Source organism: Pan troglodytes, chromosome 6, assembly GCF_028858775.2.
Source record: "Pan troglodytes isolate AG18354 chromosome 6, NHGRI_mPanTro3-v2.0_pri, whole genome shotgun sequence".
Lineage (NCBI taxonomy): Eukaryota > Metazoa > Chordata > Mammalia > Primates > Hominidae > Pan > Pan troglodytes.
This window is the reverse complement of record NC_072404.2, coordinates 129,261,978-129,289,522: the sequence shown is the minus strand read 5'-3', so window position 1 is coordinate 129,289,522 and position 27,545 is coordinate 129,261,978. Positions and strand designations below refer to the sequence as shown.

General features: G+C 34.0%; 1 protein-coding gene across 3 annotated transcripts in view; it reads left to right on the top strand.

Annotated features, from left to right (window-relative positions):
- Positions 1-27,545, top strand: part of PPP1R3A (protein phosphatase 1 regulatory subunit 3A) — a 198,272-nt gene that overhangs the window by 154,698 nt on the left and 16,029 nt on the right. The window contains exons 1-2 of one of the 3 annotated variants that reach the window (XM_009454057.4): positions 1,429-1,608; positions 2,130-2,212. In XM_009454057.4, coding sequence (XP_009452332.3) covers positions 1,513-1,608; positions 2,130-2,212 — 179 coding nt within the window. In that variant the 5' untranslated portion in view covers positions 1,429-1,512. Of the gene's footprint in view, positions 1-1,384; positions 2,213-27,545 lie in introns of those variants that run through there. The other 2 variants (XM_063815538.1, XM_519320.7) reach the window with 2 other exon arrangements.

Genomic DNA, 27,545 nt, shown 5'->3' with positions numbered 1-27,545 from the left:
GAGCCCCCATTCCTCTGCCATCTTTAAATTCTGTGGTTAGAAGTAAATACTGCTAACATTGTCTTTTGTATCCTTTCAGGAGTTTTCTATGTACATATCTGTACACATTTTCTTTTTTTTCACTTAGCCATTTATCTTGGTTATCTTTCCATATTAGCACATAAAGTGCTACTTTATCCTTCTAAAACATTCTATTGTATGGGTTATTTATCCAATGCTCTTTCGAGAGGGACATTTAACAGGTTTGTAGAGACTGTTAAACGCACAATTCTGTTATGAACATAGATCTCTATTTATCTTTGTATACTTTCCCATACTGACAGAGCAAATTTCTATCTGGGGCATTTCTGGGTCAAATTGTGTGCAGTTAAAATTTTTATAGGTTTTTACCAAAATGACCATCCCCCAACTTGTGTTTTATGACATAAAAAAAATGTGACAGTTTAAGCACGCTGTTCATACTTTAAAACTCATATTGAATTTCAAGGTGTGATGGTATCAACTTCTGCTTTGTGGGCATAAAAAATGGCCATTTGCAAAAGAACATTTTATTCTACGTAGATGTATTAGTCCTGGATCAGGCTTACCTTTGCCCACTTATATTTGCAAGTCAATAACACATGTCTTATCTGTATTTTCCCATGGCTTAATTAAAATAAATGTACTAATGTTTAAAATAATGAATTTGATTACTTCTTTGTTCTAGGCTTTTGCTTGGGTTATTTCTTCTACCTGGACAATCTGCCTTGCTCCAACCTTGCATGTCTAAATTCCACCTACCCTTCATGCTTTATTTAAAATGATACCTTCCCCATCTGAATCATGTTTCCTTCCTCAGAACTTTCAGCACCTCTATTTAACCCTTTTGTAATAAAGCTATACATTTATAAATCCCTGAAAATGATAGCTGTCATTATTAGTAGGCTCTGGATCTCTTCAGTTCTGTAAATGTTCTTATCTTTCCCTGTTTGCACTTACCTGCTCCATGGATTAATTTAGTCCAAACTACATATTCAGTATTGTGATACTACTTTTATTTTATTTAAAAAAAATCCACATTTTCATTTTTAACATCAACTAATTAAAATAATATTTTTATCCTAAAGTTCCAGGATTTCCAATACCGCAGAACATGATTTAAAAATATCTGTTTGGAACTTAGCTCATAAACAAATACAACTTTAAAAACTGCCAGTTAAATCTGAAACACACTGGCGGGAGTAGCATGGATGCTATCATATTCAAGGCCTTTAGGGGGAGGCTAGCAGGGTTGCAGGCTAGCATAGTTGACACGCCATTGGACCTATTTATAGAGCTGAGTTCTTTTTGCAATGTCAACTGTAACATTATACCTATTTTAAGCCTCAGTATCTCAAATGTCAGCCTCTACTAGTCGTACAGTTCTCTCTTACTTGATATCAGAGAGCCCAATGGAGCCTTCTGAAGTACCTAGTCAGATTAGCAAAGATAATTTTTTAGAAGTTCCTAATTTATCTGACTCTCTTTGTGAAGATGAAGAAGTTACTTTCCAACCTGGTTTCTCCCCTCAACCGAGTAGACGAGGTTCTGATTCTTCTGAAGACATATACCTGGATACCCCATCTTCAGGTACTAGAAGAGTTTCATTTGCTGATTCCTTTGGATTCAATCTTGTGTCTGTTAAAGAATTTGATTGCTGGGAATTACCGAGTGCTTCAACCACTTTTGACTTAGGGACGGACATTTTCCACACAGAAGAATATGTTTTAGCCCCACTGTTTGACTTGCCTTCTTCAAAAGAAGATCTTATGCAACAACTCCAAATACAGAAAGCAATACTGGAGTCAACTGAGTCTCTTCCTGGGTCTACAAGTATCAAGGGTATTATTCGAGTTTTGAATGTTTCTTTTGAGAAGTTAGTATATGTAAGAATGTCTTTAGATGACTGGCAGACACATTATGACATTTTAGCAGAATATGTTCCTAATTCATGTGATGGTGAAACTGACCAGTTCTCCTTTAAGATTGTATTGGTTCCTCCTTATCAAAAAGATGGCAGTAAAGTTGAGTTTTGTATACGTTATGAAACTTCTGTTGGTACATTTTGGTCAAATAATAATGGCACAAATTATACATTCATTTGTCAAAAGAAAGAACAAGAGCCGGAGCCTGTAAAACCATGGAAAGAAGTTCCTAACAGACAAATAAAAGGCTGCTTAAAGGTAAAATCAAGGTGAGGATATATCTTACATATTTTATTATTCACAATCTTAAAGTTTTTATGTCATTCTTTATTTCATGTGTTGTAAGAAAGTGACTCTATTTAAAAATATACTGCTTGCTATGTAAAAAACAATGGTGCCAGGCTTTAACAAGGTCAAAGCTATTCAAATAATAGCACTGTGTAACCCTTTCTACAAATGTGAGAAAAAATATGGCTGTAATGCAATAGGTTGGGAGAGAAGTGCACTGTGTATATTACTTGCCTAATGAGTTATAAATTATTCCTGCTCAAACCATGAAATCTAGATTATTCACATATAAAATTATTTACTTTGACATTTAAAGTACTTTTATTTTCAGTCGTTTTTAAATGTCTATGCTTTCCTTTGAAACAGTTTTGATTAACATAAAACTATATTTCAATATGTATCTAGTTCTCAGAAATTTGTAAACTTCTCCCAAAAGCTGCAAAGAACTTCTTCATAACTGTTTTGAGTTATACAGGGATGTTTGAAGTGATACATGTTAATTTAAATTATAAAAGAAATGACCTTAATGATTAACAGAAAGACATAAGTATATCAGTGATATATGAGTTACACACAAAATTTCATTAATTATAACCAAGAATAACATTATGGAACACAAATTAGTATAATTTAGTAAAAGTCAATGGAGCAGAACAAAAAATGACCCAAATATAAATAGGGATATTCAGCTATATAGATTAGAGATTTGGGATGTGACCCCTCATTAGTAACCTTGCTCTCTTTTTAATGTGAAAAATAAGAAAAACTGGCATTCAGCTGTCTCGATAGTACATAGCTGGCTAATTTCTGTGACACTAGGTAAGTAGAGAAAACATTCAGGAGAAGTGAGACCCCTTCTGCTCCTCAGTATCCCAGAGGGAAAGTCTACATTGCTCCAGCCACAGGCAAATGTTTGATCATCCTCTGAGTGGTCCATCTTAACTGTCCCTAAACCCAAGGATATTGGTAACTGTACCAGAAATAGTGTAATGTAGGAAATAGGAAATATAGGAAATAGGAAAGGGAACTGTTTTGGAATCAAGACACCCAGATTTAATTATCTAAGGGGAATTTAATACAAAGCATAAGATATGATATTGGGAAATTTTTTTTAAAATTGTGCTTTAAACGATAAATAATAACTACTAAATGCATTGTTCCAATGTATTAATAAACTAAATGCAGTATAGATGGAAGCAATTCAAACATATATATTATGTTTATTTTCATTTTCCTTTAAAGTCATCTGAAATATTGGCTTAATCAACTTTGTGAATTAGGCCAACTTTCTTGGTCTAAATCAAACTTTCTTTGATTTTAACTGGTGCTGTTAGGAAAGAGAGTATAATAATAATCTCTACATAGGCTAAAATAATAATTTAGATGTTTATGAAATTACTCTAACACATTAGCTACACTAACAAAATAAGTTCAACATTATTTAGCAAACTAATTTATATGCATAAATATATACATATTAAATACTTTAGAAATGAGATAATCATTACTGAATATCTGTTAAACACACTGCAACTTGCTCTATATGTTAGAGAAACCAAAATTTAGAAAAGGCGCAGCATTATTGTCTAAAAGCTCATAAAAGAGGCAGTGTTGAACTCAGTGGATTTTTCTGCAATTTAACGCAGTTTTAAAATTCAAGCAATACCTGCTGAACTGTGGTTTGGATAGGGGATTCCTTTGATTCCTTTGATATGCCAAACTTGACTGATACCAAGGCAAAGACTAGCCAGCTGATAGGCCTCATCTTCTACCTTGGTCATAATATCTTTGGAACTTCTCCTAGTTGAAGATATGTAGAACTATATGTATCCACACATACATTTGTATTCAGAACAGTAATCATTGGATTCACAGCGGACACCATTCAAGTTTTAATATTGCTTTGGGGAAAAACCTGAGAAGAACTAAACCACAAAATGGTCTGAAGACCTGTAAAGTTTCCTAATGAGTTATAAAAATGGAAAAAATCTCTCTCCCTCAAAACCACAAATACATTTTCTGCACTTCTGTAACTTAAAAATGACCAACATAATTCGAACCACATTTTGAAAAAAGCATTTGCCTCTGGAGGAGGCATTTTGTGCTGAATTTCAGTCCAACATGAATTTTTACATCTGATTTATATACCACTCAAAATGGAGTGTATAAAGGAAATCCTGACAGATCCTTAGAACAGCATGTGCCATAATAGAATATTTATACAGCTTTTCCATGATATAATTTATAGGCAATGGGGTTTCAAATATTCCTAAAACTCACACAAGAGAGCATTATCAAATTTCTAAATGAATATTGCAGTTGGATTTTATTGTGAAGAGTTTGGTTAGAGAAAAATAGCACACCTTATTGGTGTTATTTTACAAAATGCGTACTTGACTAAAATAAAAATGAACTAATACTTATTTGATCAGAAATTATAGCTACTAAAATCTCTTCTCTCCAAATAGTTACAGAATCTAAATGGGTGATTTCTGAGCATTTCTACACTTCCTATGTAGCTTAATTTGGAGGTTATTTCTTTCAGAAGGTAAAAACAGAATATATATATATGTATGTGTATATATATGTATATGTATATATGTATGTATATATGTATATGTATATATGCATATACATATACATACATATATATATGATTTTTTCTTTATACCTGCAAATAGATTAGTAATAGTGTGTAATATCAGTCATAGCTAAAATGAAAATCAGGCTGCCCTAGTGTAGAGAATAACAGCTAACTTCAATTCTTCTTAATAAAAAAGTTAATTTGCTATCAGGGTCCCTGAGATTGTATCTTCTGAAAGTGTCAATAATCCCTTCTAATAAGTATGGAATGAATGAATGTGGAAATACATTTAGGTAGGATTTCTGTTAAGTCAATCACCCACCCAGGCATTATGTTTTCTCTATGGAGATTTTTCTCATGTTAAGAGTTTGCAAATCTCCACATTGGTGTGGGTTGTCTATTTTCTTTTGATGCCTGATAGTCTGTACACTTTGGACAGAAAGAAATATGTAGAGAGAAGGGGAGGCAGAGCTTGTAACTCATAGGCATGTGATTGAGAGTGACCCAAAGATATTTAATTGCACCGAAAGGCATGCATCATGAGATACTTAAGTATCACCACATATGCTAGCAAACTAAGCAGATTCCTGATATATCTGATGGGTTTTATTTTAAAATCAATGACAAAAATGACATTGATATAAATCACATTAAATGTACATAGACAAATAAGCTAAAATGGCATGCAAAACAATATAACCTCAAAGTTAAGATTTTAGGCTTCAAAGTTAAAGATATCTGAGTTTGAATCCAAGCTCTCCTACATGCTAGCAATATGAACTTGGGCAAGTTAAGCTTGTTTTTCTGGTATGTTAATTGAGAACAACCACAGCTCTGTCTCATAGGGGTTGAGATTTCGGTGAAGTAATACATATAAACTTTTAGCACAGTGTCTGGAACATAATAAGTTATCAGTAAATGTTAACTGCTGTAAAAAGACAATGGTAACTTCAGCTTTAGGTGTATCTGAAAAACTGCAAGGCTCAAGCTGCACCAAAGTTCTTCTCCTCTTTCCTTTCAGGGCTTCTAAATTTTCAGCTTTGGAGAGCCATTCCTTTGTCTCTTGCAAGATTTTAATCAACAAGGAAGACTAACTGAACTGTAAATTTTCTTGAGATATGTGTCACTTTATATATGAATTATCTTAAAGCTGGAAGAGAACTTAGGAATGTTAAAATTTCCACATTTAATAGACGAAAAAATGAAGAACTAGACCAAAAGGGATAAAAAGGCATTCATTTAGGATTGAACAGACATGCATATTAATTTCAGTAAAGTTTACACTTAGTAGCTATGTGGCTGTGGGCATATTACTTCAGAGCTCAAAGCCTCAGTTTATTCACCTGTCAAATAAGGGTCATGATGTCTAGTGTCACATTGATTAAAATAAGTTTATATACTTAAAGCTTTTAATATAGCATGTTAGACACACATGAGGATATCATCAAAAGCCCTTCATCACAATTGTCCCTTTTATTATCAAATCTTGTTCAGCTAATGTCCTGACTCTTGAACTTGCATTATTTCTCCATACATCATAGGTTTCCTTGTTTCAGGCTCCAAAACTTATTCAACAAATGTTTACTAAAGAATTGTATGTCAGGTTCTGAGTTGTTAGGCAGCAGTATCTAACTGAGAAATGTGGCTGGAGACAGGCGCCTGTGAAGACAAGAAGAGGCCCCAAGGGAAGAGGCCTTGAAAAGCAGAGAGAAATGAAGGGGAGAGAGAAAACACCAAAACCAAGTTCAGATTCTCTGGGTATACAGTAGAAGCCATAGATAAAAAATGAAATAAGAATTATTTCCACTTGAGGTTTTCTAGAATATGTGACCTAGAGCTGACACTGTGTACTTACTGGCCTGGGGGGTGGTCTCCCTTCTCAGCATCTTGGCTTTTTTTCCCCACTGCCTGCTAAATGTATGTTCCTAATGGCTGGGTACACCGGTTGAGTTCATCTGGTTTTGTATTTTATTAAGTGAAACCAATTTATTATTTTAAGTAAAGAAACTGCATGATATAGGTGTTTGATGGTATTTATAACTTGGCCAGGTGAATGCAAATAAAGTCCTAAATGACTTTAATGCCAAAGGAGAAAATTGATTAGTCCTCAATTTTTGTACTGTAGGAAAAAAACCAGGTACGTTCAGGAATAGGAAAGAGAGAACTCCTTTCTAAAACATAATTTTAAGAATACAGAGGGTTTATCTTTCAGGGTGGTAAAATTGTGAAAATGAGGTCAAGAAAAGCATTGGGAAATGGGGTCTAAGATATGGCTACGTTGTGTGTTTCAGTCAGAGCTGCTGGATTGTGAGACTTCCTTAATTTACGCATACAGTATAATCTGGGGTCCTGGAAATAGTCCAAAGAGGTGTAAATATCCCCACGAGGCCTTTGGGACCTCACGTATGCCATAACTAACTCGTTTTGAGTCCACACTAATTGTGGAAGCTGGGTCTGTTTAAGGAGGGACCTCTGGCAAGGCCACGTGGAAACATAAAACACAGCTGTGCAGGGCCCATCAGGAGGGTGTTTGAAAGCAGCCAGCTGGTTGACAGCGAGGTGCCAACTGGCTTCAAGTTTCCTTGGAGGTCCACCAAGGCTTCATGGTTTCCTGGTTTTGTGGAAATCCATACCCCATCCTAGACTTTCCCTAGGGTGATTTTGAAACTTTTCTGAGAGAAGAGGAACAAAAGGGTATCCTCCTTCAGGGTGTCTCTCATGCTGTGGCTGAAAGGAGTCACTATGAATGCCATGCCTCAAATGGATCCTCTGGGATCTCTGAGAGCCGATCCCTCCCCACCTGAAGCCCATCTGCAGCCTGTAAAAATAAAGCAGAGCCCACTATTTCTGAGCCAAAAATGCTCCTGGCAAAAAAAGAAAAGAAAAGAAAAAAGGAAGAAGAAAAAGATGGCACCGTTATGAAGTGGGTCAACTTAGTTTTTCACCTTCCTCCACTTCTGCTAACTGTGACACTCATCCCTATTCCAGGTTTTTACCCCTACCCCTCAACAGGAAATAATGCAGGGGAAAAGACCTCAAGGGCAGATATCTGAAGTGGATCCGATTGCCCAGGGCCCTATCAAACTTAAAAAATCCTCTATAATCTGACACCTCATTTTGTAACCTTGCCTAAAATTTACATATATGTGTTTGTGTATATATATATATATATGTGTGTGTGTGTTGTATGCTTATATATGTATGTACACATGCACACACATGTGTGAGATTTTCCTTCTTAAATGCAGACCCCTCGAGGGTGGCAGGAGCTATTTCAATCTTATACCCATTGAGGTCAGTTGCACAGAGGCACTTTGAGTTTGGATTGAGAAAATGGAAATGTCTGATTTTAGAGCAGAGAGCACTACAGAATACAAGGTAGATTTAAGTACGTTGTGATAGGGTTCCATAGTAGTATGAGACTCATGGGGTCTGAAGTACATGTGTATATGGAGGGTGGAGAATTCCAAAAACACTGAAGCATAATGGAAACAGCAAGGGCTTTAAAGTAAGGCAAGGCCTTGAGGCTTTAATTCTAACTAATTACTATCTGCTTGACTTGGATAAATTATATTGTGTATCTATTTTATTCAAGTGTAAAATAGGGATAATAATTTCTACTTGGCAGAGTTGCTATGAGGAATACATTAGCTAACACATACAAGCATCTATTCCAGTTGCTGACATTTTGTAGATACTCAAAGTGGTAGTATTAATGACATTGGTGATAAATTCCACATTTTCCAATCTTGTGTATGGCTAGTACTGTGCCCAAGATTAACGGAGAAATGCTGTTTTCCCTCATCATTCCTGCTACCAGGACCCAGGCTAAAACAAATAGTTTCAAAATTAATCATGTTATGGTTCAATAAGTCTTGGGGGACTAGCCAGGGAGACGAGTATTTATAGCATTGCTTCTATGGGTAAATGATTTCCAAATTTTAGCAATTTCTGGGTCACACACAAAAAAAAGCTTTGGAACATCACCTGTTCATAAATTGGAAACTGAGGACATGTTTTTCTTAAGATAGCTCTTCTGAAGATGGTTCTTTTGGACTAAATATCTGAGTTGATTGCACACAATTCACCTTATTATCTCTTTATGCCTATGAATAGAAGATGAAATTGAAGTTTATGTAATTCTCTTCTTCTAAGAAAATACATTATGCAACATCAAATTTCGGTCATTCCTCTGTTTTAAAGCATTCTATGTATCCCACAACTATACGAAAAGGAATATATCTCTTTTCAGAGTATTATCTCTCAAATCTTTTCCGGTGTCCATTCTGCTGCTTCAATAGCTTTACTAGGTTAACTAGCATGGTAGTGTTATTATCTGTTAAATAAAAATAACAACTGGTTTTGAAGCCTTAATCATGCCATCCTGCTGTTTAAAGATGTTATGATAAAAAGATGAAAACAAGGAATTTGCTAAATTTAACTGTTATACTGCATTGCTCAGGGACAGAGACCAATTAAACAAACCTGTCGTAGGAAATTCTAAAATTCCCTCCACACCAAGTTACTCTGAAAATGATCGGTCTGTGTTGTATATCAGCACTATTCAAGTCACAACTATGAATTGAATTTTAATATTGTAAGGTAATGGTTGTCTTATGTGTAGTCATGGTTTTGATTTTTATTTACACCTTTTGAAATTTGCAGTAGTAAAAAGGATTCAAGTACCCTCCCCATTGATATTTGTACATTATACTAAATAGTGAAAATGCTTTTCCTAATTATGTGAAAACATTTCTTAGCCCATTGACACCATCAGAATATCATCTGTGGTATTTAGAGAATTAAGCCATGGTACAAACCTAACCTATTGACTATAAATCTGTATGAATAACCTCCAGCTGATTTTCATTTCTAAAAATTACTGTGGATGTGTTAACACAATTACAAATCACATAGAGTTGCTAAGATAAATTTCAGTTTCACAAACTATATTTGAAAAACAAAATATAGTCTATCAACCTCACCTTTTGAAGATTAATATTTATAAATAATTTTATTATATGTTAAAACAACTTAAATCTTATAAGTACTTACCAATAGAAAAATTGAAGTTTTAAAAAGTCACATTTAGCTGCAGCAGAAAATAGATTATATTGTTCACATATAATCTTAAGTAGGTGCATAAGATTATTGTGTTTATTGTATTTAGTATTTAGTGTAAATATAGTTATAATTATTGTTTCCAATGTTAATACAGTACTTGATTTCTGAACAGTTTTTGTTGAATCCTTTTGTAGGAGAGACTATCTAATTCTATCCTTTGCTTTTAGCAGTATTCAGAAAACACCCAGGTCAAATGGTTATATATTTTCTTCTTAATCATCTTGATATGGTTTGGCTGTGTCCCCATCCAAATCTTACCTTGAATTGTAATAATCCCCACGTGTTAAGGGTGGGGCCAGGTGGAGATAATTGAATCATGGGGGCGGGTTCCCCCATACCGTTCTCGTGGTGGTGAATAAATCTCGTGAGATCTGATGGTTTTATAAATGGGAATTCACCTGCACAAGCTTTCTTGCCTGCTGTCATGTAAGATGTGCCTTCGCTTCTTTGTCTTCCGTCATGATTGTGAGGACTCCCCAGCCAAGTGAAACTGTAAGTCCATTAAACCTCTTTCCTTTATAAGTTACGTAGTCTCAGGTATCTCTTTATTAGCAGTGTGAGAACAAACTAATACATATCTCTTGGGAAGATTATGTTCTTCAATAATGTGTTCTATCAGAAAAGTTCCATGACTTTAATGTAGCCCTTATATTGTTCTGTCTTTAGTCATTTATTTACTCTTTCAGTTGAATTAAATGTTGGAATCCCTATCCTTATACATTAAAATCAAGCAAAATTATATTGTTTCTCTCACAGACTTCTATTTTCCATGTCAAATAACCTCAATAACTTTGTTTTTCCCTTGAGGTCTGAATTAGTTAACTAGAAAACAAGTTTGTAGTGTTTTAATGCATACGCCAGAGAAGAAAAAACTCCATCATCAACTGAATTCTCATAAGGGGTGAATGACATCACTATTACCAGGACCATACATTGCCAACACTGATGGATCAGGAATAGCCCAATTGGTCAACAGGAGTTTAACTAAGGCACTCTCCAAGCCCTGCCTTCTTTGTTTGAATTCTCAGTGTTGGAGGTACTATTATTACAGTATTTCCTCTGGGAGTCAGAGAAGGAAAGGAAACTTTATTTTATAGAATTAGAAAGTTAAAAGTACTTCAGAAGATCGCTTCATTTATTCTTCTATCTTACCTAAAAAGATAGCTATATTAGAATTCTTGAAAACTGTGGACAAATAATGAGCAATTAAGAATTAAAGTTACACTATTTTCTAGATACCTAATTTTAAAATAACATTTCTTTCCACAATGTAACTGTATAAATAAAATGCTGAACATAACTTTTTAGCCATTATTAATTTCTTTTTTACATTTTTATTTTATTTTAGATTCAAAGGGTCCATGTGCAGGTTTGTTACATGGGTTTATTGCATAAGGCTGGGGTTTGGACTTCCATTACTCATATTGTAAATGTAGTAATCATGAGGTGGTTTTTCAAACCTTGCTCCCCTCTTTCTCTTCATAATTCTATCGTCCTCTGTGTCTGTTGTTTCCATCTTTATGGCCATATATACCAATTATTTATCTCTCACTTATAAGTGAGAACATGCAGTATTTGAGTTTCTGTTTCTATGTTAATTCACTTAGGATAATGGCCTCCAGTTGGATCCATGTTGTTGCAAAGGACATAATTTCATTATTTTTAAGGGGTGCATAGTATTCCATAGTGTATATATACTTTTTCTTTATCTAATCCACCATCAATGGACACTTAGGTTCATTCCATGACTTCGCTATTGTGAATAGTGCTACAATAACATCTACGAGTGTGTCTGGAAAAGAAATGTTGAATAAATTTATAAAAATAAAATGCAGTTTAGACCCACTGAAATTTAAATTGGTTTACATTGTATCCTTTTGTTTTAAAAAGGTTAATATTGTGTCTACAAGCAGAAATTATTTGAATATATGCTAAATTTCTTGACTTTGTGTGTATGTATAATTTTAACTAAAAGCTATTTGTTCTACAGAATATTGGTACAGCCATTCCAGTTGATTATTTAGGAAATTAAACATGGGAAGCAGTGTAATACTGCCCAGTTACACTCAACTCATCCTTGATGCACTGCTTTTTTCTGTGGAAAAAATACACACACACACACATGTGTGCACACACGAGCTTTTCACTTAACCTGATCTCTTTCTTATGTGTGTGTGTAATCCATATAATGAAGACATTCTTCAGAGAGTTCATATGTTAGCTAGTATTTTATATTTTCTATATCGGTAATATCTCATTCCAAGTTAACTTTGGTAAACCGAGTTAAGTTTTTAGACATTGGCAATTATGTGAACATTCAAGGCATTTGCTTGCAAATCTCATAAAACCCATTTAGTTCAACAGGACCCCTAGTGCTACTGTCTATCCATATTATGGAACTTGCTTTGACCTCTGATTTCTTTTTTTACTTTCTTTAATTTACCAGTATTTCTAGCAACATTTTCCCATGAAAGAGCTAATTCTAGAGCACAACTTTTCCTAAATAAAAAGTTGCTATTTGTCACTATTACATCTGATGCAATTTATTTATAGGCGAAGAAATTAACACCTAGCAAAAGACTTACCAGATATTTTTGTGTCTGGAAGAAATAGAACCTTTGCCACACTGCCCTCTATATCTGTTTAGTCAGCATGTTTACAATGGTGGCATTTCTAGGCAGCCTCCAGGTACGGTCTATTTTTTTCAAACCATAACATTATATTTTATCATTCATAATTTTTATATTTTAATAAGTAGTTTTATTCCCTTGTGAAAAATTCAAAAATTATTTTATTGTAAAACACTTCAGTTAATTCTTAGGCTACTTTCAAAGCTCATTTATTACATTTACACCATTTTAAAAAAACAATTATGAAACTACATCTTGCTGGCCATAATATAGGCAGGGTGATGGGAACAAATATGTTGATTTTTTTTTTGGTTAAATTCTGGAAATGTATTCCCTTAATCCCACGAGGTAGTTATAGATGAAGAAACTGAAACTCAGACTTTTCAAGGTAACTCTTGATGAAACTGGGATTACAGCCGCTTTTGATGTCAAAACCACCTTCCCCTTCACTACTAATGCTGCCTCATCAGGTAACCATTTGTGAACAGTAAAGGATATTAAATCTCAATAAAGTAGTGTACCCTTAATATGCTGAAATGTAAATATTTAGAAAGTTCCTCCGAGTTTATGAATACAATGTGATTGTAATAGGGCTTTCCTGGTTTCTGATGCTACTCATGAGCAGCAGTGATAAAAACAATACATTATGGGGTTTAACAATCCTATTGATAATAAAAGATTCTGATTTACAGGTAAACATGAATACAGCCAAAAGGATGTTTTTAGAGCTTTCCATTATGCAGACACTAGCTCTTCCGCTTGTGTTCACTGTTTCTATTCAAGCCACTTGCGTGCTTTGAAAACATTTTTTTCCTTGTCTCTTACTATTCCATTTCCACCTTCCACAAGAACGAGTTTGATTTTTCCCTCTTACTTGAGGCTTTCCTAATGTCTCTAATTTATCCAGATCCTTCCTTTCTCTAGGCTCAGCATTTAATGCCTACATCATTCATCTGGTAAATGTTAAATATTGCCTATTTCTGCACTTAAGAACTTGTACGTGTGACCTTTTTCCCAAGTTCTTTGAGGTCAGGAATGGTGTATTAGTCTAAGTATTAGTCCCCATGTGACCAACAAAAACCTTTGAAAAACTATTAATGCCAAATAGTTTTCTCATAGATAACTCTGAGGCCTAATAAAATCCAAAAAGACTTCTGAATAGTTAAATAATGAATTATGTTCATTGTAGTTCAAATGATGAATGCATTTATTGTTTTCATGATTTTTAAAAATCAGATGCTCCCTATACATCTCCATCTGGATCTCCAAGTGGCAAATTACTTTATGTTCCAAGTCAAAGTTACATTTATCCCCCAATCCTATTTCTTCATCTTATATCTTATATTTTGTTTAAGTCATAGTCATCATTCCTGTCATTCAAATAAGAAACTTTAATATCAAACCTAATTTACCTTTACCAACTCCTATTCTACATCCATATTATATTATATGGCCATGGAGGTGATGATTGTTCCTTTGATCAAAAATACAATTATTTTAAAAATTAAGAATGCAATAGGATATACAAAGACTATATTTACATATGTTAAAAACAACAGATAGAAGGGGATTTGTTCCAGCAATAACTGCATATTTGTTGTCTAAATTGAATAAAAATTAATAGATAATTGAACACAATCATTGTAACATCTTGTAGACAGTCTAAATTTAGATGGTTTCTTTCAGTTAAAAAGATATCAATGAAAAATTGAACTGAGAAATAATATAGTCTGCTACAGCATACTCTAATTGTTCAACACCTTCCTCTTTTCTATGACTTCTAAAGAAATGATTAATTGCACCATCATAATTTTACTTTTCTATAAGTTCAAGTAATTCTAACATCTCAAAAGAAATATTTATTGATCAGCCTTTGGCCTTCTTTATGATTCAGACCAGTGGGACCAGAACAGGAAACATCCAATAGGCCGAATAACAAAAGACCAAAGGTAGAAATTCTATGTTCACCGATCAGAAATGATTCACTTACCTTTTTCTTCTTGCCAGGGCCACTGCTCATATTAGTGCTGACGCTTATGTGGTCCTCACTGATGCTGGCATCCCTAGACACTCTACTAGTTGTATTCCACTGACATTTCTATCTTGAGATTGCAGAGTCTTGGTCCTTCCCTAAATGAAACAAAGAGCAAAACAAAAACCTAGAACCAGTGAGAGTAATGCAATGCATCTAAATGTTTCAACTCAAGACCTACAAAAATTTAGTGTGATGTGTCTGCTACACTCTATTGTGTACTACTTAAAAGGTATTTTAAAATGGTTTTTGATAAAATTTTAGATTTATAGAAAAGTTACAGGAAGAATAGAAACAATTCCCATATTCATGTATATAAATGTTTTAAACTGTGTAACAGAGGGGTCTATTTGCATTGATTATTGTAGGCAAGGGCTTTTACTTTTATAAACTTTAAGCAATGGGTATTTTTAGTTTGTAGCTGATTGCTGATTTCACTGAATATAAAACATCTTAAATATTTTGTGAAAATATTGACAAACTCAAATGGAATAGTACTATCAGGCATATTATAACACTCATAACTCTTAAAATTATAATATTTTTATGACAAGAATTGGAAACATATTTTAGGAAATTAGGGTGAAGTCTAAATAATTATGTATTTTATATAGCAAAAATAATATATTCCATCTATTATACATCAATTAATTCTTACATTACTACCTTTAATCCTCATAGTTTTCATTAAGAATTCTACTATAATTTTTCCTAATACTGTTGCGAACTTCATTGTACAAAAGCTGAAGTCTCCACCCAAAGTAAAAATGTGTTATGGAGATAGGTAATACATGGTGTTTGTAAGTATTTTATTTTCCACTTTCTCAGAATAATTGTTTCAGTGAAAGTAGCTAAAAGGTAAAATTTTATTGATACATTTTGTTGTTTTCCTATTAGCTTCAATATACAAATATGGGTCCCAGTGAAAACATTGTGAGATTGAATTAAACATAATTTTGAGAACGAATTAGCTGTTGACTGAAAAATATGGAGGGATACTGTTTTTAGTACAATAGAATATACTTTTCTGTACAGTGACTTCTGAAGAAATAAATTTTTGAAACCCTTTGTATAATTTTGCTGACATAACTATAAAAGACAAATTTTTTTCTTTGTATTTCCTCAATTTCTGGGTAATTCTTTGACCACTTATGATGATTTTGGACCAATTTCCTTTTATTCTTTTAATTTTATATTTGAGGGTCTGTAACATTTGTTAGAACTTGGCTACAAAACCAGGTAAGAATCTCATCTCATGTATAATGAACTGTAGTGTATTGACAACTTGAGTTTTATGGTGTTTTACCATGTTAATAAGTTACCTTGTTCTTCATCAATTTAGAATTTGCTATTACATAAACTTATGTATTTTTTAAATCTATTATGACTTCTTAAGTGGTATAACATTATCTCCCATTACTTCACAGTTACATTGTAGTAAGCAGAGCCAGTCCCATTTCACATAAGAAGAAATTTGTCAAAGGAAATTTATTTGATCAAGTCCAGGAAATGTATAACAGGCGAAGCTGGGTTTGGGATTTAAGGTCTTTAACTCCCTATAGCTCTGAGGCATAGTGCTTCGATAAACTAATTATTCATAAAGAATTTACAGTCCCTATTTTACATAGAACTCTTTTAGGTAACTTCTATCTCTAAGCAAAGATTTGGTTTAGTGATAATATTTGTACACATGAGAAGTTAGCTATCGACATGGTATTTACCAAATAGAGTGAAACATACTCAGACAAATTCATAGGAGATAAAGAGGAATAGGCATTAGAAAAACGATTATACTGCAGGCTACCACGATTAGAGACAGCACCACAGAGGAATTGAATTTGACCTGCAAATGGTAAAATTTGTGAATGTGGAGAAGGACCAGAAGAACATTTACATACAGTATAAATATACTTATGGAGATGAATGCACAGAAAGTAAGTTGAAGATGTTATTAATCACACTGCCTGAAATGAAAGGAATTGTGGGAGTCAATCTTGAAAAGCAAGATTGAAAAAGAGTTGTACAGTCTTGCTAGGCTGAAGATTTTGTGCTTTAGTCTCTATGCTCAAGAAGAAAGTATTTTTGGTTATATTAATCCAGAAAGAGTTTGGAGGGCACATTAGAATGGAAAAAAATGTGTGATTCAGTTTGCTAACTGTAAGGAGGAGAATTGAATGTAATCGTATTGAGTATGATTTCCCAACTTTTTTCTGCTAAGAGGTTTTGCATTGATGATGTTATACGAATGGTCCTTCATTGCCTTCTGCTTAAGGAATTTATGAACACCATGATACTTACAGGGCATATTTTGGGGACCTCATAGTTTAAATAATTGTTTCTGTGTTCATAAGCATTTTTATTTACTTGTCTATACGTGTTGCTATGTTTAAAACATGGGTTTCATCCTTTTCCCATTATCAATATTAAGTACTCAATTCTTCTATAGGTCATTTTTTATATAAATAAGCAGATATATATTGCACAGATTTTAGCTATTTCTATACCTATTTCACGGGTGATTCATCTTACTACTCTGGTGGTGCTTAAGGGAACTTTCTTATTGTAATTAGTTTAATCCAAATTATTCATTCCTTCAAAATCTAAAGTTTACACTTTTACCTAGTGAAAAAGATTAATCCAGGCACCTCAATCTTTATCCTCTTAGATGGATATATAGGAACTACTCTACTGTGGTTTCTTCTGTAATACCAGTGACTTCAAGGTTAAGAGGGTATGGATCTTGGTTAACATTAAAGAAAAAAATATACAAATATCAGCAGCAAAACTCTTACTATGCTCTTAGCTTGGGTATTGATGGGAAGTAAAAAAAGATCAGTGACTGGAAGAAATGAATGATGAAGGACCATCAGTCATTCAATAAATATTATTGAAAACATACTATGTGCCAATATTGTTCTAAGCACTGAGGATACATTAGCAAAAAGACAATGCTTATCCTTATGTAGCTTACATCCTAATGGAGAGAAAACTAATAATAAATTATAAGTATAAAGAACAACTAAGGTTACCAGATAAATGCAATTGAGAAGCATAAGCAGAATGAGTGTTCTTCCTTCACTTTCTCAAAAGAATGCACTTCATCGAGAAGGTAACAATTGATCAGAGACTTGAAAAGAGTCAGCGATGACTCTGTTCTATGCTGAAGGAACCACCAGTACAAATTCTCTAAGAAGGGAGTGAACAGGAATGTTTGCAGACTAGCAAGAAGGCCAGTGTGGCTAAAGCAGAGTGAGTGAAGGTGAACACAGCAGGAGATGCAGAGAGCTCACAGAGAGGCAAGCTGACTCTGACTGCATGGATTGCATTAAAGTGCATTGTAAATCTTTATCCAAGTGGAGATGTAGTGTACAATTAGATGTAGTCTGCCATTTGGGAGAGAGTTCTGGGCTAGTACAAATTTAGGAGTCTTCAGGCTATAAACAGTATATTAAAATGTAAGACTGGAAGTTATCACCAAGAATATATCATACATAAAGAAGATAACAGGCCAGGCACTGTGGTTTGTGTCTATAGTCCCATATACTTGGGAGGCTGAGGCTGGAGTACCACTTGAGTTCAGGAGTTGGAGTCTGCAGTGAATGATTGTGCCCCTCCACTCCAGCCTGGGTGACAAGTTGAGACTCCATCTCTTAAAAAACACACACACACAAAGAGAAAAGAGGAACAGGACTGAGTTCTCAGAGATTCCAACATTAAGAGACCAGGAAAAAGATAAGGAAGAAAACAAAGATCATTAAAATTAGGAGCCAAGTTACACAACATGCTTCTTGTTTTCTAAAAGTTATGACTAAAATTGTATATACAAAATGACTTCAGTTATAAACTTAAAAATCCCTGTTTTGATGTTCATAGTTTGCAAAAGGTGGCATTTGTTTATGATCTTTTTTCGACAACCCTGTGGTGTAGGTCAGGCTGATGTTATTATCTCCATTGTGACAATGCAGAAAGAGGATTAAAGAGATTTGCAATACTTTTTTGAGGTCACAGAATGAGTATGTTGGTTTTCAGGGGATTTGAAAAGAATACTTTTGACACCACTGCATATGATCTTTCTACTATGTCCTGCCACACGACCCCTTACCACTCGCAGCTAACCCTGGACCAGTTTGCTTAGTTAGAAAGAGTTCTGTCATGAAGATCGTTGGCAAGGAGGGTTAAGAATATTAAAGAAAATGAAAAAAGCAAAACACATTCTTTATTTCATAATTTTCTCTGTGACATTCCTACTTTAACCCATTCACAATTTTATTTCATTGAGGAGAAATTAATTTGGAATATAAACTTCCAGGTTTTTACCTAAGTTGATGCAAATATATATACACACTGTCGCCATGTTTTAAATAGAAGTGAAATTATGCAATGCCTGTGTATTGGACTACAACCTGCTTTTTTCTACTCATCAATATATTAGGTACACTGTTGTGGGCCAGCTATAGAGTTGGAGAGTCCAATTTAGAAGGGGGATGGTGTCTATGTTTGGAAAATGTTCAGGTAATGGACCTTCTCCGTCTATTTTCATTGGGTTTTAACGCTCCTTGGGGCTCCTATACCCTCTTTGGATTATTTCACACAGAAATAAGTCACTACCCACGGTGAGGGAGAGTGCAGGGAAAGTGTGGATGAACACATGCAGTTGGTGGCTTGTCTTTGAATTCTTTGGGGATCCCTTTCACCTTTACTCTAGCTGCCTTCTTGCTGTCCAGATCTTCAAATTCTATGTTTCAGGTCCATCTTTTCCCACTGAAGTACCCAGTTGCTAATTCTGAGTGAAAGCAGAATTGTGTTACAGTAAATCTAATCAAAGAAGAAATTCTACATCAGCATTATTTAAAAAAAAACTTAATCATTGTAGCTATCATTTTTTGTTTCAAAATGTCTTAACTTGAATTATTAATTTCTAGTACTGTGCAAGTTGGATAAGTTTATGTAAATTAGTACTTATAAGAAATATTTTTTATAAAATTAGGAGTATATATACATATATAATTATATATGTATATACTATGTAAGTATATACTTATGTAAGTGTATATACAAGTATATACTTATATATATCATGTATAGCACTGTATATATATAAATCACTATATATACACATATAAAGTGCTATATATAATATGTAAATATACATTTTTGATATGTCATATATACAATAATATAGTATATACATACTATATATGTATGATATATATCAATATTTTATGTATATTGACATATATAATGATATATGTATAAATCAAGCAAACCATTGGAAATTGATGATTCTGAAAGACTGCAAGTGTAATCTTGCAAGTGCCTTCACTTATATACCATATTAGGAAGAAAGAAAAGACCAGAATATATATGGTTATGGTATTTTTATATGAAATATTCTCTTACACATAATAAACTCCTAACACATTAAACTATCAGCATTATCCATGAACTTGCATTTAAACAATTATATTGCAGTTCTACCTTCTTCAATAACTGTAACTTTATTATTTTCACCTCACGACTCTGATTGTTTATTTTATGAGATACACTTTATGGTACTTTCATTTGTAGTAATTGGGCTATTCACTACATAGTGCAACAACTGGAAAACATTTTGCTAGCCCAAGTCTAAATCTTCGTAAACATGATCAATTTTGTAATAAGCAGAAGTTGTTAACATAGAAATAATTAATGTTTCCTACCTAAAACAACATCTAGGCTTCCTTTAAGTTAAAAAAAAAAAGTAAATTTAAATTCATTGAAGTATGGAGAGGTAATCCTCATGAGTGAAAATTAATTGTTTTATAGACTTAGTAGCAGAAGTGCAATCCATATACAATTTACATTAATGCTAGCATGTTTGATTATGCATGCCCCTCTCGTCCTCACTCATCTAGAAAACCTTAATAGCAGAGTATTTTTACTAAAGGTCTTAATTTCACATTAACCATACCTTCATATAGTAAAAGCCAATGTAGAATAGCAGTGTAAACCAGTGCATCTCAAAATTGGCTGCACATAGCAAACGGAAAAATAAGGCACCCACACCCAGATCCAACTACAAAGACTGTAAGTTAATTGGTCTAGGGTGGTTGCAGGCTTGGTATTTTTAAAAGGTCTCCAGACTACTCCAATGTGCACAAAGGTTGAGAATGACTGATGTAAACAAAGGACATAAATACTGGTGTTTTGAGTTATAATTTAAAAAATAATGAAAATCTTGTAACTAGTCACACTATCCACAAAAAGAATAATGCTATTTAAACAAAAATTAGTAAATCCAAATAAAACAACACTTTAGAAAATGTGGCATGAAGTATTTTTAAGTATTAATAACAATATTAAGGATGTGGGACATTCAGATACAAAGGATAAGCTTTATATATTTATTAAAGATACTTTGCTCCCTCAGTGATGACTTGGGACAAAAGGAAACATTTCTATGGGAAAAAAGATACATCACACAGCATGGCATTTTCATTGAGAATGAAGTTAACTTTTAGAAAGTATTCATTTTTCTTTTTAAAGACATTGGATGAAGTGGTGAGCACAGATTTTAATCAATAATACACTACTGCAATAAGGAAGTGGGGTACATCATGAACTGAACTCAGCTTGAATTGGTACAGAGGTGACTGGGCATTTTTAAGGGAGAATTTTTAAGTAGAGAAGGGGCAAATAGGATCCAGGTGAGTTACTGACTCTTAGTAGAGTCAGGAAACCAAAAAATTGCAAAGTACTGGTCTTTATAAATGCTGATTAGGCCAGTCAGTCTGTTAGCTTGAAATTCTAGTTAGGATTCTATCCTTCCATAGACTGGGAAATAGAGACCCTATCCTTCCTGATGATTACATTTTAATGAAATGGCTTTCAGGCCCTGGAAAAAGACAATACTGAATTGTAGGACATACATATACATCTTAACACACAGAGAAAGGATTTACACTTATAAGCCCTTTTTAGTAAAAGCTCTAAGAAATGGTGGCCAGGGCCTTATCTTCAGGTGTTGGCTGGAAAGAACAATAAATTCTTTTGGCAGCCTTGAGCTTTCTGAAGCAGGCACTTTAAGTATGGCTAGAGTCATCCTAGAAATATGGCCTTGAGCTTTAGAAAAGATGTTAGTATTTGCTTAAGTCTTTTATTGTGGGGAAAGTAGGAGGACAAAACTATTTGTGTTGAGAGGCTGTACTTTGTGTAGGCCAGGGTTGAGGCCTAGTCAATAACATGGGCCTAAAGAGCCTGGCTAGAGTTTGGTCAAAGAGAAAATTTTTATCATTATCTTTGTCACTAAGATCTAATTGTACTCATCTTTGAGTTGTTTTTGTTGGACACTTATATCTCTCTCACTACCATGCCCCTTGATACTCCATCTGCCTGGAATATTCTGCTCTGTCTTCTTCATCTCAGTAGTCATACTAAGCCCTCAGGACTCAAACAAAATGCTCCCTCTGCCAGGAGGCCTTCCCTGGCCACCTCTGTTCTCTGAGTTTGACTTAGTTCTCTTATTATTTTCTTCTATAGAACTCCATGCTACCCCAATCATTAAGCTTACAGCTGTGATTTTAAAGTCTGTTTTGTGTTAACCTTCATTAGACTATACACTTTATGAAGGCAGAATTTGTTCCATGTCAGCATGAGCTAGTGGTTTAGCTTCTAGCCCAGTACAAATTAAATATTTTTTGAATGAACACATGCTGAATTTTATCCAACATTACTCTGAATTGGTATCATATCCAATAGACGGATTGAGTCCTTTAAACCCACTGGGTAGCAGTGTCCTTCCAAGTATTGACTATAATGTCCTGTGCTGCTTTGTTAAAAGTGTGACAGAGATCCCTATCCTTATCAACATAACTGCATCTCAGCAGAGTTTGGCTCTTGCACTTCATTCCTTTAGCAATCCCAGTGTGTGGTCCATTTCCTCAGTGACCTGCTGTTTGCCTTTCCCCTTTTATCAGGTTCTCAACTTGACCTTTCCAGAACACCATATTGCTCTTATACTAATCTTCAACAGTAGTCATCTTAGTGAATGCTTCTCACTTCATCTTAGGATTTTCTGGTAATAAATTCTACTCATTTAATCAGGGACCCAAAAGCCTTCAATGGGGCAAGTTGTCTTGGCACTTATAAGCTCATCCTGACCTCTTTCATCCCCTCCAGTGGGTGGCTCCAGCGAATATAAGATGGTGTCTCTACTGTAAACTTCTAAGCTTCCTACATAATTTGCATAACTTTTTTTTTTTTTTCCTTTAAGAGACAGGGCCTCATTCTGCTGTTCAGGCTAGATTGCAGTGGTGCAATCATAGCTCACTGCAGCTTCGAACTCCAGTAACTATTTGATGTTTTCTGGCATTTAATATTGAAATTAACGTTAGCCAGAATAAGAAGTGTAATTAGCTGCTTGTGATAATCATGTTAGTAAGCATAATTTATTCTAAAACATATTACCTCATATTTAAAGAGTTTTAATCAAATAAAATCTATGTAGGATCTCCTCAAGATAGTGAGGACCTTAAAGCTAACTTAAAAATTATACAAATTAATTTATATGGAGATATAATTATTTCATACTCAATAAATATAGACTTCTGTAGACCCACTGCAGTGCTTAGGATATATGGAGTTTACAAGTAAAGAACTAAGGGTCTGTATCTCCTGAAATTTAAGAGAGAAATAGTAATGAAAGATTGTGTTGTACTTTAGATCACGCTAGAATAATAAAGTGTCAAGAAAGTGAATACAAGCAACATTTAAAGTCTCATATGAAAAGTTATACCATAACATATTTTCCATAACATGGCATGTGAATAGGCTTCAAAAAATACTTGAATACCTTTCCATGGATTCTGTAGCTAATTCTGTTGCAGGAATGTAAGTTTGATTCCCTTCTTCATAGACGGTTAGTTCAAAGACTGAACAACTTTTACTCCATATGTTTTTTTCATATTTTTTCAAAAGGGAATGTGTCTATTCATTTTTTTGCATAAGTGCAAAATGCCAATATAATAATAATAGTTGATGCTTCCTGCTTGCTTGCTGTATGCCAGACATTGAGTGGCTTACATCTGTTTTCTCATTTATTGTGTTACATTGGTATCAAATACTCTTACTTGATTTAATTGCATTCTTTTATCTGGTGTCCTCTCTTGGGCCTTTCTCTGCTCTCTTTTTCGGTATTCCATTCCACTATGTTTTCCCCACCCACCTTCAGTCCAAATTATTCAACTGCTAATTATGCTACTCATGTTTCATTTTTAAAAACAAGTGCTTTCTTCAGTTTATATGTCATTAGCCAAAAACCAATTTCACATTGGAGAAAAATATAAAAGCAGATTTTGTACTGAACTTCGACTGGTTTAGTCAAAACGGTGCAAGCAAGTGGTTTGTATGTATAAACTAGCTTTAAGTAAAAAACAACAGAAACCCAAAACCAAAATAAATAAATAAATAAAACCCATGAGCTGAAGAGGAGGAGTTCTCTGAATATGAAGCGGTAGATTCCATAACAGTATAGGCTCTTTTATGAAGAAATCTGTGACAGAGGATGGAAGAAACAAAATAGTTCACAAAAGGTGTGGGTGAGGGGTTGACAAAGAAAATGTGTAACACAAAATGTGGACATTTGTGAGGTATGCCTCAGTGCTTTGCGTTCATAATTTGCATATTAAGAAGTCACGCGTCTGCACGTTAATGAATCCCCAACTAGTCTCTGACACAATAGACTGATAGTCCCTGGAGGAGTCATTATGGCCTATCATGTCAATGATCTGCATATTAATGACTCTCTTATATGCTCATCAACAGGTAGCCTAATAGGCTTCCATTGAGTTCTTTTTCATTTGCTTTATAAATATATCCTCTCTTCTCTTCCTTTTGTAATACTATTGTGAAGAATTGACAAAAAGGTGCATTAAGATGATTTTAATGTGTGACGTAAGTTCATCAAAGCATTAAATTTAGAAATAATGCTTTAAGACTTACTGAATCTGTGTAGAAAACTTTTCAAATGCTGTTAAATACAAATCCAGTTTAATAATAGGGTTCTTGTTTGGATTTTAATGCAAACGAACCCAATTTACTGTATTTCTGTTTTCCCTGATACATTAATTTATGGCATGATTAGCATAAGTAGAATAATTTGAAAATATGTTTGTAAAATGGAATTGCTTGAAAATAGATATAAATTCCAACAGATTTCATATCATAGAGGCATCTAACCACTTATAAAAACTATAAAGCAGTAACTGATAATACAAACAAAAACATAGAGTAAATACTAGACATATATTTGATTGCATAGCAATCCAGAAATGTGCCCAGGATCTAAAAAATGACTTCATAGCTTCTAAAGTTAATATTTAAATAAGATATTCACTTCATTGTTGTGACTACTTTTAACATTCTAACTTGCTTTGGCATGCTTTAATTTTATTAGTCCAAATTATTTAAGATATCTGGTGTTTTTTTTAACAAATGTAAAATCTATGATTTACCATAAAACATATTGAAGCATTGCTTTTCCAGTATTTTTATTGAGTTATGCATCATTTCACATGATTTACTCTCCAGATAATGGGACGGCTATTGACACACATTTGAAATTCTTTGTCAAGAGCCAGGAATGAGATAGAAGCTGGGAAAAAAAGTTGAAGTTTGGTACTTCGTTCTCTTTAAAAAATAAACCACATGAAAACATCCCATCTTGGGGAACATTAGAGGCCACACATGCTCAGGTGAGTGGCTGCAGTTTGATGCTGTGAGCTCACACCTGCCACCCTATTGGGTAAGATATTCCTCTCCTGAGGGCTGTCACTTCTGAATGATTTGATTTCAAAGTTCGGAAGTCTCATGTCCTCCTGTATTCATTCCTTCTCCAAACTCTTCCAAACATATACTGAGAATATTGGTTTACATTTAAGATCACCTTTTCTTAACAACAGTTTTCAAAATAATATGTTAATTCAAATACTATAGAGTTTGGAGGTTAGAGCTCAATATTTAACAAATCAGGTGACTTAGGTGAAATTTGCTGTAGATTCCATGGAGGAAACAGGTTTTGTTGAAATGGAATTAGTTAACTCAGTGGTCATGACTCTAATAATGATTTTTTATACAATCACAAAAAATTAGCATCTTTATGAAGAAAATAATGCCTGAAATTTAGTATCCCTAGGAAAAAAAACACACATGACAATACACTGATTATTTTTGAAGGCTGTAGGTAGTATAAAGCTGTCAGCACTTATGTTGTGAGTAAATTGTGGAGACAGAATTGTGGAGATAAGACTTCTGAGGTGGCAAGACTCTCAGCTGGACAATCACTACTTTCTTGCTACCCACCTGTTCCAAGGGTGACTATTGTTTAAGAACGCAGGTAAAATAAGGACTTTAGGCCAGTAACTTTGAGTTTTTTGTTAATGGTGTCTCTCTGAAGTATATTCAGTTGTTCCAGTATCCATAGCTGAAAAACATTTGTATTTTTCTCTCGATTGAATATGATTGGCAGGTTGTAATGGAGTTCTTTGGGCCAGCTTTATCTGTAAGTCTTCTTCAGCTTACAATTTATGAATACTGCTTGTGATTATATCTCATTCCAAAGCCACCTAAATGTTTTTTGGTTCGCACTTGGACCTCCCAGATTCTACTTAGTTATGCATTAGATCCTGACAATTGAGTGCCTCTTTGGAGAGTACACAGCTCTACAGAATTGCACATGGTGCCCAATCCAATCAGAGAATTAAGTCTAAAATGTCTTTTCTCCCTATTTCCTTTGGGGTGAGCTAGAAAAAAACACCACCACCTACCACTTTGTCACAACAAAGCAAATTTAGACCTGTTATCCTTGGTAGGAACTGAAGAGTTAAAAAAATGAAGAAACTTTTGAAGAGAGATTTAGCAAAGAATTCTCCAATAAGATTGTTTTTCAGTTGCTTTTCTGTCTGCTGTTGAAATTTCCTGGATCAATAAGGCAAAGTACCTCTTGTTTTCAGTAAGATCAAGCTCCGAGGTACTGGGCAATGTTCTAACTTAGATATTGAAATAGAGAAGATTTTTAGAAATGCAACAACTCAGTTTTATGCAAAGATGAAGATAATTCAATGAAACAATCTGGTCACAAACATATTGGTATGTTCTAAGTTACTTGAATGCTTGAGCAGTTTAGTACAGTTTCCCCAATGGACTTCTGGTTTTCCATGGTTTATAGTCACATTTTAAAATTAATTAGCTTATATAATAGGTATATTTGATGTATTTTTCTTAATCAATTATAGATACTGGTAATGTTTTACTTTTGAAAAGGTTTTCTTTGCCATAAATAAAATATCATGGAAATAAACCATTCCATTACATGTAGTAGAAATAATATAAGACTAGCTCACAAGCTATGCAGGTGAGATTTCTGTGGTATTAAATTTAAATTAATAATACTGATCTTATGATTTAATTGACAATTTATCCTTGGCTATATTGCAATTTTAGGTAAGCAATTATTTCTATTGATTCTACCAGCATTTTTGTTTTTGAAAAATATTAAGAATTTTTTCAATTAAATACCTCTAAATGATACTCAGAATACTCCTTTAAGTTATACAGATGTAGAGCTCTTAAACTGCAAGGCAGGTTATTTAATATTAAAGCTGAGAAGTGAAATTGGTTCCATTTTGAGCAATGAAGGGGTTGATGGGTAGTGGCTGCCTGGCTGTGTAAAAGAAAGGTAGTGGGGCTCAATATGCCCGCAGCAAGGAAGTCCCTTTATCTGTTATCAGAGCTTGCCATGAGTGTTAGAGAGAAAGGTCAGCATGAGTGTATTGTATTTGTGGCCTTCTAATCTAATCCAGAGCTTTCACTTTACAGATAAGAAATGTGATGCCCACAAAAAAACAATGTGTCGGTCAAAACCAAAACAAAACGATGTGCCTTACTGTGTCAGTTATTAGTCCCCAGAT